The sequence below is a fragment of the Acanthaster planci genome, linkage group LG15, assembly GCF_054643075.1.
Source record: "Acanthaster planci isolate LZ-2023a linkage group LG15, COTS_SCS, whole genome shotgun sequence".
NCBI lineage: Eukaryota > Metazoa > Echinodermata > Asteroidea > Valvatida > Acanthasteridae > Acanthaster > Acanthaster planci.
In genome coordinates, this window is record NC_141791.1 from 5,839,261 (window position 1) to 5,856,911 (window position 17,651).

At 42.5% G+C, this 17,651-nt stretch overlaps 1 protein-coding gene across 3 annotated transcripts; it reads right to left on the reverse strand.

Moving 5' to 3' along the window:
- Positions 1-8,155: 8,155 nt before the first annotated feature.
- On the reverse strand, positions 8,156-17,407 carry LOC110986159 (prostaglandin E2 receptor EP2 subtype-like). 3 transcript variants are annotated; one of them, XM_022247806.2, is made up of 4 exons: positions 16,952-17,407; positions 10,487-11,539; positions 9,803-10,061; positions 8,156-9,022 (listed from the first exon to the last, which is right to left on the reverse strand). In XM_022247806.2, the coding sequence occupies exons 2-4, from the start codon at positions 11,297-11,299 to the stop codon at positions 8,826-8,828; spliced, it is 1,269 nt and encodes a 422-aa protein (XP_022103498.2). In that variant the 5' UTR covers positions 11,300-11,539; positions 16,952-17,407; the 3' UTR covers positions 8,156-8,825. The 3 variants fall into 3 exon arrangements, with proteins under 3 accessions (XP_022103498.2, XP_022103501.2, XP_022103499.2); XM_022247809.2 differs by lacking the exon at positions 16,952-17,407 and adding an exon at positions 13,608-14,975; XM_022247807.2 differs by lacking the exon at positions 16,952-17,407 and adding an exon at positions 12,755-13,539.
- Between the last annotated feature and the right edge of the window lie 244 nt (positions 17,408-17,651).

Below are 17,651 nucleotides of genomic sequence, written 5' to 3' on the forward strand. Positions count from 1 at the left end.
AACTTAAATCATGGGGGAGATGGGGGACATCCCTGGTCACTTTTTGACCAGGGAGTGGGATGCGCTATATTGAATCATCCCGAAATTTTTTGGTGGTGAGAAAAAGGCAGATTGGGTGGAATTTTTCGGACTTCCTAACAACCAGCAGGTAGTCGATAGCACTCAAAAAGGGAGAATGAAACAGCCATAAATATGCCGTTCTAGTGTAATACAATGATATTACAGATGTACATCTCAGTGTATCATGAACATTGCCCATTTATAGCGTCATAATTATGGTGTCACCCCCACCCCCGATTTTCAAATAATTTCTATGGCCGGGCAAGTCATTCCCATTCCAGCAAGCATCTACGCCACTGAATACGATCACCATGATATTTCCTATGAACCCAGACATGGACAGCAAAGATGTGTAATCTATGGTGTTCTATTCAGGCCACGTTAAGCAGCGAGGTGAGATTCGTCAATTCACTACACGATGAGAGCTGTTACCACTCAGCGTGGTGAGAGTTGTTTGAGAGCGCAGGGAGTGTTTTGCAGTGCAGTGAGTGATCTCACCGTTCTGCGTAACAATGCTCACCGCGCTGCGTGATATCCCCACATTACCAGCACACTGTCGTAAAAGTTGGTACCTTAATCCTGTCCTAACTTACTCTTTTCATTATAATGGGTTTTACGTGCGGAGAATGTACGGCAGAAGACAAAACAAAAGACGGGAACCAGGACACTAAAACATACAAGTAAAGGACAATAAAGGAACTAATTTGGAATAACATTTAATTATTAACTTAAATCAGCAAAGCAGTAAATTAAACCAAAGTAAATCTAGTGGCTTGCTGCAACTTAAACTTCTCATGCAAGGACACCGTGTATTTGAACAGTCAAAAGCATAAAAGGAAATTATTTACATTAGCAGAGCCAAGCACAATTAATTACAATGAAAATTAGCAAGCCGGCAAAAACATATTAATACGCAAAGAGGCAAATTGTATTCGGCCGAGTATAATTACCTTAAGGAGCCAACACAAGAAAGGAAGAAAATTAGGCCCCGCCCAGTCAGTGCCATGGCTAAAAGAGCGCGGTTGTCGGGCCAAGCACCTCCGCGCCAGAACAGCCCAGTTCAGACAGGCAGGTCAGTGTCGATCCCCGAGATTCGGCTTCCACATGGAGCCACGACACTCCAGGGTCCACGGTCCCTCAGCGGTGTCAGCCTTGGCCACGGTCCAGCAGTAACGAGGCGTAGACGACAAGGAGGTGCTGACCCAACGTTGGCTATTTCGGAACGCACATGCTAAAAGTATATAGGCACTGACAGAGAGCGAAATCAATGACTATGGAGTCTTTTATAGGTTTTGGAACGCGCGTAAATTCCACACGTACCTTTTCAGGGAGACACAAAAGGATTTGGATCAACTGGGATCGTAACAATGGGTTTTGCGGTTTTTGTCATAAAAAAACAACCGAGAGCTGGGGGGGGGGGTGGTTGCAGGCTGCCACGGGCAGTAGCCCACGTTATTTGCGGTCAGGTAATCGCCATAGTCGATTGGTTAACAAAGTGAAATGGGTATAGCAGCAGTGACCGGTCAACACAGAATGTTGTAAAGTCACCTCCATAGTATTGACACAGTATTTCCTGGGGCGTGCCTTCGACTAAATAATGTTGGAAAGTACTGTTGCCAATAATTTATTTTTCTCATTTACACAAATCCTGAGGGGTAGGGTATGTATCTCCCCACCTTTGGTGGTGGGATGATGGGCCGTGGAATCATCCCACACCCTTTTTGTGATAAGCAAAAAAGTTGATTTGTAAAATGATTTTAATGTGCTATTCTGAGTTTGACGATTTTATGTACAATGTTTATCATGAACATTGCCCTCATAGTACATGGTGTGGCATTGATTTATAAAATATACTCTTTTCAAGACATAGTTACTTTTCCTCTATAAACTCCTTTCCCTGTTCTCTTTGGCAGCCGTTTCATATCAAACATCAACAATCATACTGATACAAGAATGGATTCACTAATTAGCCTTGGATGACTGGTCGATGATACAATCGTGCCTGGCATTAATTTTGTTCATTAATTGCAAAACACGTTTCTTGTGTTGGTGGGTTGTACATGTGATACATTATTATAAAAAATTACTACGCAAAGAAAGAAATTAATTTAAACTAAGAAAGAAAGAAAAATTCGCCAGGAAACAGACTTAAATAACCGTCTATCTACCGGTACATTGCATGGAAAAAGAGAATCAAACCCACATGTCTCGTGGATTGGAATATAAGTGAATTTTTTGTTGTATCAATTATCTAAAAGCCGCAAAAGGCCGTCTAATGGTCTGTTTCTGCCATACCGAAATATTTGAAATTCGCTGGGGACATACATTCTATAAAGCTGTATGGGCCTCAGTGATTCGTCCCCCAACTATGTATTTGTATAGTCAAAGGTTTTAATGAAGGGTCCAAATTTTATCAAATAAGCTTTAATTTAAAAGGGACTTATTTTATTCACAGAGCTACAAGAAAATCACTCCATTAGGATCTTACAATGACGATTGAAGACTGTAATTACAAAGGACTAGGACTAAAACTGGCAGTCAAATGCGTTACATTTTGACATCTCAAGCTCTCATTCATCACATGGTTTTCCCTATTGTACAACTCCTGATATTCGGTTTCCATTCATTCCAAAGACCTTATTTATGGAATCTGGGATATTTCTTGCAAAACAATGTTCTGAATTATATATTTGAAATAGGACTCAGTTGACCAAGTCCCCAATTTCAAGAAATTAAGGCTTACTTTAATTGTGGACAGTTTTAAAGTCACATTTTCCGTTTGTGTTGAAGCATGGTTGCCGGTGAAAAAGGGGATGCCGGTGGGCTTAGAAAGGGATGCAAATTTCCCTGCCGGATTGACCGTGTCAGACTGGGCTGGTTGCAGGTGAAAAAAGGGGATGGGAGTGGGCTGAGAAAGGGATGCGAAATGCCTCGCCGGATTAACCGTGTCAGACGGGGCTGGTTGCCGGTGGAAAAAAGGGAATGCGAGTTTGGGGTGGAATTTTCATTCTATTCAGTAGGGGGCACATGCCTAATAGGAGGTGAAAATTCGATTGAACCTGTAGAAGTACCCTTTTCGTCGCAATTATTTCTAACATTACATTCATTTATACACATGAAAATAATGCTAAATATACCTCTGATATAAAGGAGATATGATGATGCCGCCAAAACATCTTAGATACGAATATTGTTTCAAAATGTCTGTAGTTGTAATCGCCAGCGTGCACTTCAATGTTGTTACTGGGAAAACGATTTAATAAACTTCACTTAAAGTGTACCTTTGCCAAATACTGAAAATTATCGGTAACTGTTACATCAATATAGAACAGCAAAAAAGAACACCTTAAACATTAGGTTTTTATTGAATTTACATTTCAAAACTGAATTAAAAATTAAACAGAGTTTAAATTGATACGGCGATGAAAGATTTCTTTAAGTTAACTACTTGTTTGACATAGAGTTCAGCTGATTTTTCTGTCACGGTCAACATTGTTAAATTATTTGTGATCGTTCAGATTCAAAATGAATGAAACAACCCTCCAGATGCACGAAACAGGAAATTTTCAGACTTGGATGCACAGTTGTGACATTTCATATAAATGACATACAAAAACTATCCAGCAATAGTTGCACTAGCGCTAACATCCCTGCTTTGTATTGGTCTTAAAAGTCCGTTCTTTTGATGACCATGCTTGAACTGCTAAATGACAAAATCATTGAACAGTGACAGCAATATTCATTTATGCTCTCTTTTCAACGTTTCTTATATCTTAGCTTGTAATTCAATTGTTGCATGCGTACTGATGTTCAACGTTCCATCGAAATGTATTTAATAAAATTTTAATTTCAGCATTTTTCTTTGTTATCCTTATGTTTGTACACAGTCCATCCCATGAAATAGGCCTAAGGGTTTCTATTAAAGAAAGCGTGGGTTTTAAATTACCGAACCGAAACCCACTCCTATTTATTAATTTATTATTTATTCTCAAACAATACCACCGTACATGAACACGATCAGTCAAGTGGGAATTAATAAGTAGTATTGTTTGAATTCACCGATGCATGTCGGGTCGTATCCCTTATGATATTTTTCCATTTATATGTATGCTTTTATTATCCTGCGTTGTTTTACAGGCTTAGCATATTTTTATTTGCGACAAGAAATTGTTCTAGCGTGTCCTCTCAATACTCAACCCTCCAATCAGTACATAAGTTTGAAACAAGATGCAACACTGCCTCTGTGCTTAGGATGAAGAATAGCTAACTCTGCATTCATCTCAACTTTCACAGCGGCAGTTTGTCTTCTAGGAGCAAAGAAACCAGGCAATAGTTGTCGAAGATGCTCGATTATTTCCATGGAAACATGGAAATGCCATGCAGAGTTAACCTGGACAATGTCATCTTACAGAGAAAATCCATCTCTCGATTCTATCATCTTCAAGAGAATTATGTCGCCTTTCGGGAAGGCCATTCCAAGCAGCCACGTTTTCATTTGTTTCCCCTTTCTGCAGGCTACAGTAAAAGCCATACGTAGTAAAAAAATTCTTTCTCACCAAAATTAATGCCGCGTGCAATGCCCATGACACTCTCCCTCTGCTGCCGTAATCTTTTGGCAATTTCTCTGGATCGGCAGTCACAGTTTCGGGGGTCTGGGTTGTTACATCTTTTTTTCAATACCGGTAACTGTCATAGCAATAACTTGTTGCTTTTCCTCTCTGCGCCTCGCTTTCTGATGTGATGTGGAAGTGCACCATTTCCAACTTGGAACTCTGTAGCTGTCAAGAATGGTTGGATTATGTTCTATTTCTGCAAGCTGGGGATTGTTGTCAGGGAATTCTCATGCGGCCTGCTCACCATCACGTGCTTCTCCTGTCCGGAGGTGACCAGCTGATCAGTCTCATTTCTACCTTGTTGTTCTTACTCGTTTTGTATGTTAGGCGTAGAGTAATTTTCGGCTGGTTTATCATTCATAGGCCTGTCTCGTGGTCGCTATTGAAGTCTCTACCTTCTGGCTCATTTGAAAATGAAAGAAAACGTATACATCTTGATTTTACAGCATAGTTTAACGTCTTCTGACCCTGCAACGCTGCTATCGTTCAGGAGGGAATTACCTCCAAACAAACTTAGAAAGGCTGTCAGCGATATTGCTCGTCTTTGGCGTTCTCCTTGCCTAAATAAAATATTTTCCCTTGCAACAAGTCCTTGATTCTCAAAGTGTCAAATGGTTCCAACCTTTTTTGCGTCGTCTTCGATCTTGATCAAGGAATGTGCGTGTTGATCCATTTATGGGCTCTGCATCGGAATTATTACACCAGTAATTCCAGTCGTCCATGGAAAAGGAATGACATTTTCAAACAATTATTATGCCCATTGATCCGCTATAGGTCTTTCCCAGCTGAACTCAAAAACACGAAAGACAGTCATGAAGCTTAGATTATTGTCGCAAACTGTAACCATTTCTAAAGTGAGCGAATTCCACAAAGGAAACAGCTTTTGTTGAAGCATAAAGTACACAACATAATAAGATAAGGAACTAATAAAGTTGGCATTATAATGTTCATTAATTTCTGTGATCACGGTTTGTAAATTTATAAATACAACTAAACGCAAACAAACAGGATGAGTTGTAACAAACAAGGTTGGGGCAATCAAGCTGGTGAAAACGTTGGCAAAAAATCCCCTCTGCATGAAGTTTATTTAACAGTAACTGTCCACACCCATGACGAAACATCATGCATTTACAGTTTTTTACAACCGACAGAAAAGTGGAGGGTTAAAACGAGACGAGGTTGAAACGGCCTTCTGATACTATCCTGGTCACCGACATAATCAATGTGCACTGTGAGCATGCATAAACACTTGTACTAGTGTGTTCTATTAAATTCCATATCTGCCGTTGTGCGTCGCCCGTCGCCCGTCGTCTGTCGTGCGTCGCCCGTCGTGCGTCGCCCGTCAGCATACCCTACGGTTCCAGCAGTCGCTGAGTCTGAACTCCCCTGTGGATGCCGAGTTAATTGAACGTGGTTAGGAGTAGATATTTGCGGTCTGACAGGGTTTCTGCACAAAACCCTTGTGCAAGGGGTGTTTGTGTAGAAGTATTAAATTAAGGTACCAACTTCTACGACAGTGTGCTGGTAATGCGCACTTACCACGCTGCCAAACTACACTCTCCGCGCGAAGAAATTCGCCCCGCTGCGTAGCATGGCCTAAATAGAACACCATAATTATATAGAGTGCCACGGCAATGCAAGCTGCACGGTTTTCCGAATGGAACTGAATAGACGGCAATGAGCTGCTCCAGTGAGAATTTTCCCCAGGCCTACTTCTTCAAAACAGCAAATAGGCCTATCTAGGATGTTGTCGCTAATGGGTGTACATGCACTTTTCTTCCACCTTCCAAGACAGCAATGCGATATGTCTTGTGGTTAATAATCCACTTTTCTGTAGTATCAAATTCATCAACAGATTTGTGGATTGGACGGTCTAATCAGCGTCACAGACGCAGGCTTTCGTGAGGGACGATCAATGGTGACTGGTTTCCGAATAAGACTCGTGGTCAGATGTCATTTAATTAATTAATGGTAAATTAATTAACTCTACAACTTTTTTACACGGCAAAGTTTGTAGAGATACGTGCATATCTTTTCAGCCCCATCACACGCGAGTTGTCGTCCACCTGCACAATCAAATACAAATTCCAACATTTATGGAATTTTTCGCGCTCATTTTGTCATGGATGTTTTAATAACGGAATACGATTAAAAGCGTGAATTTGTGCGCAAATAATAACACCTGATTCGCGTGTAATATAGACTGCCAGTTTTCATCTGCTACATTTTTCAACCTATTAGTGACAACTTGGCGATGAAGTCCAGACCTTAAGACGTAGCTATTTTGACCCATTTGGCAAGTTTCATGCGTTTACCAGAAACCCTCCTGTAGCATGTAGACCTATATAGCTAAATTTCGCTCCACTACCAACAGGATGCTGTTTGACCGGCCGGTTTGACCAGTTAAATTTGTATGAAAGCTGTTACACCGACTTCTTTAAAGCCACGTGAATATACCAATTTGAATTCTCAATATTTGATTTAAGACACTGTTACTATACCTCGCAATTCGGGACAAGCTTTTGCTTAGTTACTTAGAAGACGCCTTGCACTAATACATTGTTTTCAATACGAAGGGCATAAAAGTACCAGTCCATTCGAGAGATTGTGGTCGCAATGCAAAAGCTTGGCCCGAATGACCAGGTACAGCAACGGTGTCTTTAGTCTGGAGAATCAAATTATGTTTATGTGCAATCAGGTAACTCCGTGCACCAGATTTTATTTAGATTTTACTCGTAAAAATTACAAGAACTCTATGGGAAGAGGCTGTAGCCACAGCCATAGTCTCGTGCGTAATTTCAAGCCGTAGACTAAAGTACACCGGACGCAGCTTTATACTAGCCCGACTACAGTACCATCCTGCTTCAATGGCGTCTCTTCTGATTATGAGATGCGTAAATAATGCCACTCTGTTCTGATGGAGCTCAATGTCGGTACCACACAACCACCCGCGTTTGCATCTGAGATACGTGCGCATCCGCCGAGACCAAAAGCATCCTCTCGTCAGTCGAAAAGAGGACTACTGCTGGAGGAGGATCTTTTTTTTTTGTAGCGACGCTACCGCAATGTGTTTTTGGACCAGCAAGGTGCACTTTCGACCGAAGGAAAATTGCGCTACCTCTTGGTCCCACTCGAGGTGGATTGGTGAAATAAAAATGTAATGTGCAAAATTATGCCGCCCACGCTAGATACAGAGAGGGTCGTGCCAACCTCACATTTTGGAACCAGAATGGCTGTTCATTACGTGTAGTGTAGCATAAAGCTATTGTGTGCTAATTGTCAGCAGCACTGACGCATAATCCACCATTTTGGCTCCAACAGTTGAGACACTCATTTCGCAACTCTCTCTGACCCACGCATGAAAGTGGCGTTACCATGGGGATGATTGTTATTCTTGTCGTCGTATCATTTAAACGATATTCGTATTGTAAATTAAGTCAGTAGGATATACTTATGATGAAGTGCAGATACTCCCAACGAGATCGAATTTGTAAAATCCTTTTATTCAAAATAGCAAGCCAGCTACGATGATATCTTGTCAGAAAGCGGGGAATCAGCATTGTCCACAATTCGGCGCTGGACATTAACTCCGTCTTTATAGAATTTTGCTTTTCAATATATGTATCTTTATGTGTGACGTATATACATAATGCATTTTATATCCGTCAGTGGTTCACCATGCCTATACACACATGTAATGAATATGTGATGGACCGCAAATAATTATTCTTGGAAAATGTAGTAACTTATGATAATGTTTGGCTAAAACCTTGGTATATGCAAAGCAATTGGCTATTTGCTACATGGAGACAGGGTACGGTCCCTTGCCCCACTTTCCTCAGTACTCAAGACACTAATTGCAAAAGCTGATGACCCTCCATACCAAATTTATGTCCAGGCTCCAGAGCTACTGTTTCCCGGAGCGTCACAGATTGGATTAACAAAGCTGAAAGTTGTAATGCTCCGATCCGCCAAACCTTCTCTTAAATTCGCGAATCCAGTCGTGGCCAAGGCACAGTCTCAATTTGTGACCTACCATGATTCCAAAAGCGGCTGAAGGATTCTAAGCTGCGATATTTATCTTAAAAATGAGATAAGTCTTTCGTGAGCCAAGGGTAGATCCCTAATGTTCTCACGCCTTTGACCAAGATATCAACACGTAAAAGCAGCCCCTCCCCGGTCTATTTCCTCAGCGCTTCCTTCTACCAGCTTCTCCAGCGAGGTTGACGCATCGCGTTCTGGTTGATCGTCGGCCATGGTTGGTGCCTCCGTCACTGTGATGATAGGTCCAAGCGTCTGGCTAAGGCTTGGCAAACTCAACGTCGTGGTCACGCGAGTCTCGCCAACGCCTACAAAGCAAAAACAAAACAGAAGCAGGTATAGGAATCAATGTTCCTCATGTTACTGGGATTCCTCTTCCACATTAATATATTGGAAAATTCCAAACGTTCCCATTCATGCCCCCAACTCATACAACTCTTTCTTTGCAGAGCCCAAACATCTTCCGCAAAATTTAAACCATCACTATTGTCAAAATGTATCACCCTGCTTTTCCCAACAACTTACAACAAATGCTCTGAGCTGTCACAGATCCACAACGACTACTTCGGAGACATTTGTACGTTTGGCTGTAAAAAGTGCTAAACAATGACAACAATGGGAGACAGATGTAGATACAGACCATCTTGATGCCGAATCAGTTTTGAAGATACCTCCAAATTGCAATCTCGATCAGTATTTGATCAAGCATTCCATTCAGTTTTCCTTCGAACACATGTACTTTGGTCGTCTGTTTTAGCTCACAAAACGGAATTGGTGAATTTGTGCACAGGACGTGTTTGCTGTATTTGTAAAAAAGACTATTTTAACGTATCTAATGTGATTTGGTTTTAACACATTTTATATTCCGAACCCTCTTTTAATCTGACAGTTGACAGGTGGATTGAATTCCTACACAAATTTATTGTTTTCTCCCAAACGCCACCAAGGCAGACAAGAATCTCCCTGCTGCATCAAAATGCGTGCCATTACTGTTCCGGAACGATAAGCTCAGTATTTAATATCGGGAAACTTGAAAATAATTATTTTGCATACTACCAAGAAAGGAACAATGATAGATTCGCCCTCACCTGCCGGGGGGCCTGTGTTGGCATCAGAGTCCACGCTGCCAAATGAAGCATTCAGCTGGGGTGGGCTGTCGGGTCCCTTCCCGCGGCATAGTCGCCGCAATGCCTGCCCAGCCTTGTCGCGGAGTCGCGAGCAGAACACTTCGCTGGTGACCATGAAGATGAGTGGGTCGAACGCGCTGTTGGCCAAGAGGAGCCGAGTGACGAACAGGTCCCCTTCCAGCGTCGTCTTCGATCCCACTTTGGTCAGGATGGTTGTGATCTGCAGGGATCAGTGTGCACGTGCACAAAGCAAGAACAAAATGGGCCAAAGATTAATTTTAATGAATGTCAATGAACTTAAAACTGTGCACTCCCAGAATCATAACAAAGTTAGACCTTGAAACCTTAAACGTTTTGGGAGAATGGCGAACAGTACAGCAGCTACGGGGAGCAATGGCTTGGGAACGACCCCTGTTTCTCTAATTAGTCCACCCCCGCTCAGAACGATCGACAAACCCCATTTACTTCCCCTAGGATGGAGCAAATATTTGTAAGAAAGGCCAGTGATTGAAATGTTTCAATGGATTCTTAACTGTCTGTCCAACTGATAGCATCACTGTTAGTTTCCACACGTCAAAAGATCAACCTCTGTCTTTGGTATGTTCTGTTTAGATAGGGACCACAGGGGATTTAGAATGGTCTTACCATCCATGGCACCCAACAGAAGCCGAAAAACAGCGTGATCAGCATCATAGTCCTCACAAAACGCACTTCCCGTTTCCTGTCAATGTTAGGGGGCTGGGTGCCAGCTGCGGCCACGTGTCTCCTCATGTTCAGCAAGGTCCGAATCACCCCGACATTGCTTAGCACCACGACGACCACGAGGAACCAACCAACCACCTGGTATAGTGCGAAGTGCAGCAAAAAGAGCGGCCGCTCGTTCGGGAACCAGTTGAGCTTGCACACCGTCGTGCCGTGGAAGTGGTCGATGGGACGATAGGATCCGATACCAAGAAACGGAAGCGATCCCACCAGGGCGGAGAGGACTACCGCCAGCAGGATTGCGAGTGTTATCCGTCTCGGCGTGAAACGGGATTTGTACTTAAAAGGTGTCGAGAGTGCCGCGAAGCGATCCACAGACATAACTCCCGCGATCATCCCGGACGTCAGCGAGAACATGGTATTCGTGAAGCCAAAGATGTCACAGAACAAGTTGTAGTTGAAGCTTTTCAGGGCCGGCGTGAGCCCTCCACGGATGATATAGCCGGTGATTGAGAGAAGGTCCACCCACACCAAGGCTGCCCTGATGATGGTCGGGCACGTACGCTGACGAGGCAAGCAGCCAGGCCTGGTCCATGTGAAGGCTGCAATCAAGTTCAGAAGAAACCCGCTAGACAAAATGCAGTACGTCTGAATGGTATTGGACAGACTGTTAGCGGAGTTCACGCCAAGGTCCTCTGTGACGTTGGTGTAAGACGTCCATGGTGGCCGTGTTGTGTTGTTGGCCAGATGTGTCATAATTCAGTCGCCGTACTTCTGGGCCACGTTCAATAAAAGTGCAATACGGATTATGATATTGGTATTCCGTGTATAATCTTTAGCGTTGATGCTTCAGTACGGAATACATGTTTTATAAAGAGTTATTAATCGCGCCCCTGCAGATGACCGGGATGAGAGTTGCGCACTCAACCTTGTGTAGAACTATATTCGAACTTGGGCATGCTCGGTTTCTGACCGTGTGACTATGTAAAAACGATCCTGAAAACGAAACGAAAAGAAAGAGGTTGAGTAATATAGGACAATTCCGTTAGGTAACACGCGACGACTTCCACCAATAAAAAAATGGCAGGCCGTAATGGTTCTCCTTCAAAGCAGAAATTAACTTACGCACTGGTTACCCGAACCGTGTTCTAGTTGGTTTGTTTTTTTCCAGGGCACTATCCACAAGTCTGTCCTCTTCTCGGATATAACGCGCCCAATTGATTTCACGTATCGAATGCGTTTAGTGATAGTCCTATGCAGGGAAGCCACAGGAACCTGAAACCAGCACCCATGAGATCACGAAAAGTAGACCCTGTAAACTATACAGGCTGGCCCAAAATTGCGAGAGATTCAATGCCAAATTATTCAATGCATAAATTTGTGCCGAGAACTGGGGGGTTGGGCGATTGGGGGATGGGGGAACGAAACACCCGGCAATGGAAATTTGAAAAGCGAGGGGGGGGGCCGGGACTGACTGAAGGCGATGTTCGTGATACATAGTGACATTCACCTGTAACATGCATTTAGGCGCCTTTCCATAATGTTTGTTTTTTGGGTGCATTGCGAACACGATGCGTTCGCGCGTGTCACTTTCACGGACAAAAAATTGACTCTATTAACATAATACGTGTGCGTTGCATTCGGCCATCAAAATGGCCCCAGGAACAATTTTGACGGATACTCATCCATAAGCTTGGCGCAAGTGTTGACGCGCGTTATTGAAAGGCGTCTCTACAGTCCTGAAAAACCTTTAATAGAAAGGGCATGTTTTCACTGTTCTCCCTTTTCAAGTGCTGTTGAATACCGGTATATTTTGGATGCTGGGAAGTCTGAAAACTTCTTCGCAACACGCCTTGATTTTTTCCTCACTACAAAAAGTAGGGGAAAGAGAAGGTTTAATAGCATGTCCCATGTTCAAAAAGTGTGGGCGATAATCGCCCTGGGATTTACACCCACATCAAAATGTACCAAACAGCCGTCGGCCGGCATCTAAAATAAGCATAACACAGCTATACTATATCCTATGTATGACCTAATATTGGAAGTGTCGATCCTCGAAGTTTAAAATCGGGTAATCGATATAAGCAAATAACTGACGGCTTCATCGTCCACGCAGAACTATAAAAATCACTGGTTGAATATTAATTATAAAGAACTTTCAGGAAACAGAAAGGCTACTAGAGGCATATCGTTTCTGGTTAGACGTATTACCTTCAGCTGAACTGCCTCTGAGGACTTCAGTCCACATTGTACTGAAGTATTATTTGCTCGATATGCTTCGAGGAAGTAAATGCCACGTACATGAAAGCATTGAAAACCGTCTGTTTGGTGTCTATCGCATAATTATTGTCCCGACGCTCGTTTTGTAATCAAGTCATTTCAGACAAGCAGACGTCTGTACCCAAGGCGTGCAATCAGGTTATCCATTCACCGGTTTTCATCATACTCTTGTGTCACGTCCATTGGCCCTTATTCTGTCGCGACATCCACCTGATTCACGCATGTGCAATAATCTATATGAATGTGATTTGCTGGTACCCACCACCACAAACATGACCCTGGGAAGGTCGAGTTCACACTTTATCACTTCAGACTACTTGCGTAATGTCCTTGAGCCCTCATCTGATATATCACTGTAGCATTTTCACCAGTTAGATCTGATATCAGCGGGTAAAATATACCCAAGTCTTCAGCAATCTACCCATACATGGAGCTAAAGGGCATCTTACAGCTCTTAGATAGCTAAGTTTGAAAGGCGGTAAATCCCCCTCCCACCAAAGCAATATCCCTCCTGCAGCAAATCAAGGTATTACCGATGAGTTCAAGACATTTCCTGTGATCACGGATGGGTAAAAACGTCGGCCAATCCATTTACCTCTGGAATTAAAAGTTCCGTTTTTTTTTCGTTGGCACCAATAATTCATATCATTTGATAGACCCAACACAAGATTAATTCGGGGGTTACATAGCAACTTCATGCTGGTAGGCTGGAAAATAAAATCCAATGCACGATTCATCGTTAAAATATGGCTATAAGTTGCCCATATTTAGGGTTGAAACTCACCTTCATTGTCTTGGCAGATTTCCAACGTATAGTACGTGTTTAAAGATTGAGAGTTCGCTCCTCTCAGAAGTCGATCAGCCGCTCCTGGAAACGCTATCCAATGTCGTCAACCTGAGTTAACGACACTCGATTTAAATTAGGCTACTTTTCCTTGCTATTAAAGGCAAATCTGGTATACGGACAAGCACGAAGACTGTACATAGCTTTGCTCCCGCCTCTCCAATGTTTCGATTCTAGACCCTTCTGTAGGTGAATTTGAAAAGTGAATTTAATACACGCCAAGCGATTTTATATGAGGCCGCGCCCTGTATCGTCAGCTATATTTCGTTCGTATTTCCTGGATTGTAAATCAACTCCGCTCAAAACACGGACACAGCATGAGGCACAGCCCATCACATGATCAGATCACTCGTATTTTTGGTTAGTATTTCTTTCAAAATTATGGATTCATTTCCTGCAACTCTTCAGTCCATGCCCAGGCACAGGCCAATGACCCTGGCAATGTTCGTGTGCGCGACGACACCATATGCTTGTTATCATTAACTCCATGCAGACCAATACATTATAATACACAATTGCTGATGTTGTAAGTCTATGACTGCTTGTGATCGATGAAGAATGGCAATAGGTTACACGGATGAAGGCATAAGGAAATTAAATTAGAGAGCCGGTTTGATCGAAATACCTCAAATGTAACGATTTGGAAGTTCCGAGCTACGTACTCTGGTTGCGCGACTTTAGGTCTGCCGCAGCATTTGCTGCCTTGTCTGTCTCATCTGTCTTATCTGTTTTGTCTGTCTTATCAAACGACGTGTAGAATTGACGACTATATTGTGACAAAAGGAATAGGAACTGATCGAAAGAGTTACAAGTACCACGTGACCACACGGTTTCCCCACCCTTGCTGTGGTTTAGCGTTTGGTAAGCAATCCTTACGTTGTACATTGTAAATTATACCATGAAGGCTGGGCTATCTTCATGTACGATTCCTAGGAATTCTGTTCTCATTGTGGCATGTTTGTCACTGAATGTGCCAAGTGTGGTTGTCGTGCCAATCCAACATTGGGTGACGGTTGCCCGTCTTCATAGCACTTTACAACAAAACTTTGGAGGCTTGCCAACTACTGTACCATGAAAATAAACCAGAAACATCACCTTTCGTTTGGTTTTCGATTTTACCTCAAAATTGACATTTTGTCCCCTACATTAATTTGACAGAGGGTTATATTTCCATTTAGTGTATTATCTGGAGTTCTGACAGCTGCGTGGAGTTTTAACACTGCGAATTATTCTTTTATGCTTGTGAGCCGACGGCAAGCCACAGTTTTTGCAGCTACTTGTAGGAAAAACACGACTGTAACGTCAAAAGAGCAGACCTATTGGCAACGGGAATTGTGGAACGATATAGAGCCACGATACTCTCAATTATTTCCGAATTAAGTGCCTGTGACAAGACGAAAAGCTTTAACGACCCGCCACTATCAATCAACCGTGAAACAATTACAATCCCAATTCCCAGTAGGCTAAAAACTAACAGCCAACGAGGCTGAATGATAAACCGTACTCCCGACTATGAAACATTTCCTAGAAATTCTCTGTTTTTTATGAGCTGTTCTTCACGCTATAACTCCTAATATACAACACTCACATGTACACAATCTATAATTGTGATTTTGTTACAAGTCAGGACTTCTAGCTAAGAGACGTCTGCAAAGAGCGTGGTAGAATTCATGTGAGATTATGCTGTATGCCATCAACTGGTCGCCTGAATGGCTGTAGAGAAAAAACACAGGTCTGTTCGCACAAACAGTCACAAGTAACGTGAGCTTTCTTGGCAGCGATCTGCGTATGCCGTGCTCAATTTACCTGTCTTTTCCTCTCAGTCAATCAGGATTTGCGCAAACCTTGCCGGCTAATTGACTTTCCATAAACTGGTTCATGAAAAATTATGATGAAAGCATATTGATAACTGTATATGACTCCAGCATAACACGAAGACGGACGCAGCGACACTTCGAGTCTATACTGTAAACTTAAAACAAATAAAACTAGGCCCCCTAATAGGCCTAGACTTTCTAAATGTGAAAAGGAGAAAACCACTCGCAAAAGACTGGAAACCACTCGAATAACAGTTACACTCGAATAACAGTTAAAAATCACTTCAAAAGAATAACACTCTTTCAAATATGATTACTACTCTTGGCAACGGCTGAAAATCAACGCATGCGCCAACACAATTATACGGAAGCCGATATATGTTATGTATCATCTGCCGCCATTTTGCTGATGCCAAATTCATGCAACTAGACACTGCCGTGTGTTTATTACATCAAACACACTTTAATTAATACCGCTTTACCCGGACAAACAGCGGATCAAACTGCACTTTTTTTAAAACAGGAGTTTCCCGTAACACAGCACACGGGTGAACCTTACCCCTAGAAAGTGTGCGAATCCGCACGTTAGTAATACTTGGTGCAGTCCAAAATGTTCCGAAATTCATTTGGCTTAAATCAGAACTATCATTATAATAATTATCGATGCTCCTTTTTTTCAAATCGACAACTAAGACGAATTATATTAATTGCAAAGTACAAACAGCCTTGTCGTTATCATGCGCTTATATTTGCACAGTACATTTCATGCGACAGCAAACACAAACGGAAATCTGTAGCCCGCACTTTAATGCACGGAAATCCACACAAACTCACTGGCAGCCAGGGCAGATCACAAATATGGCGCTGCGAATTCGCAGAAGTTAGGCCTACATACATTTCGATTCGAACGATTGTTTGCTGTAAATTTTTCGTGACGTCACAGTTGTTTTGCTTTCACATTCGCCTGTAACATGAACCGGCCTTAGCCGATGTAACTGTAGTTCATAATCACAACACTCATCAGAGCAGAGGGAATGTAGTGAGCCCTTGTCGAGTTTTGTTAAATAAACTTATTCTATGCATTACTTCAACCACCATACTTTCAACAGGGAATGTTTTGTTTCATATTTAACGTTATGTTTTTTGTTTCAACTTTAAGTACATGAACTATTCCTCTGCAAGAGTTTAAATGACAAAGCAAGAGATGAGATTCTTACCAAACAAGAAACGTATCAATTGGAATTTTAAACGTCTTTAAAGCGCACAAGCCTAAAGCGTTCTTTGTGTACAAGAAAAAAAGATATAGGCCTAAGCTTGATGTGCGAACAATACTCCAAGCCTTGGCACGTGCATGTCCATGCTACATGCACTGCCTATTTTTCATCTTCTAGGCCTGATCATCAATCCAGCTTGGTTATCACTAAATGTATACAATTACATCAGGGACTAAAAGATGGTGGAGCTTACCACTGGAGGCAATAGTTTGGCATATGGATCCCACAGTGTAGTTTCAGCAAATAAGTGGTTACCTCGACCGGAGCAATGCGTGTCGGATCGTTGAAATGACATGACGCTCCATGTATGCATGTACCGGAGGGACGACCGTCACAAGATTGCTCGGTTGTCGTCAACGGCTGATGAACGGGCCCTAGCTTCAATACTACTGAGCTAAATGTGGTGAGACGAGGAAGTCGACTTAGCAATGAATTGAAGACATTTCACGACAGTGCCGTAGCTCTGCTGGCTGCACAGACAGCCAGTAGACATCAGAGAAACACTGAATGACACGTTATGTAAAGGACAATGCCAAAGGTATCCGTCTTTCGTAGTAAGATCACACTGAGAATGGGCCCTGGGGCCTCACCCTCGGACCCGGGTAACTCTTACCCATCAATGACGCGCACTGGTTTTAAGCAACTTATCGCTATACATGTTCACCTGTAAAGTTGAAGTTACGTACGTTATTGCTTCTGTCGCTCCATTAATTCGCACATCGGGATAGACATCGTTTAATACAGCTTGATTTCCACTCACGATAGGTACATGAAATAATCAGCCACTCGACTGTTTTTATACAAACCATGACAAGAAATGGGATGGAGAGTGAGGAGAGCAACATATTGAATTAACACAAAACGTATTTCATATCAAAAAAGTACGAGGCCCT

Coding starts and splice junctions, on each gene's coding strand:
- LOC110986159 (XM_022247806.2), bottom strand. CDS start 11,299: ATGACACATCTGGCCAACAACACAACACGGCCACCATGGACGTCTTAC. Junction 10,062..10,486: donor TCTGTTGGGTGCCATGGATG/GTAAGACCATTC, acceptor TGATCCCTGCAG/ATCACAACCATCCTGACCAA. Junction 9,023..9,802: donor CAACACAGGCCCCCCGGCAG/GTGAGGGCGAAT, acceptor TTTGCTTTGTAG/GCGTTGGCGAGACTCGCGTG.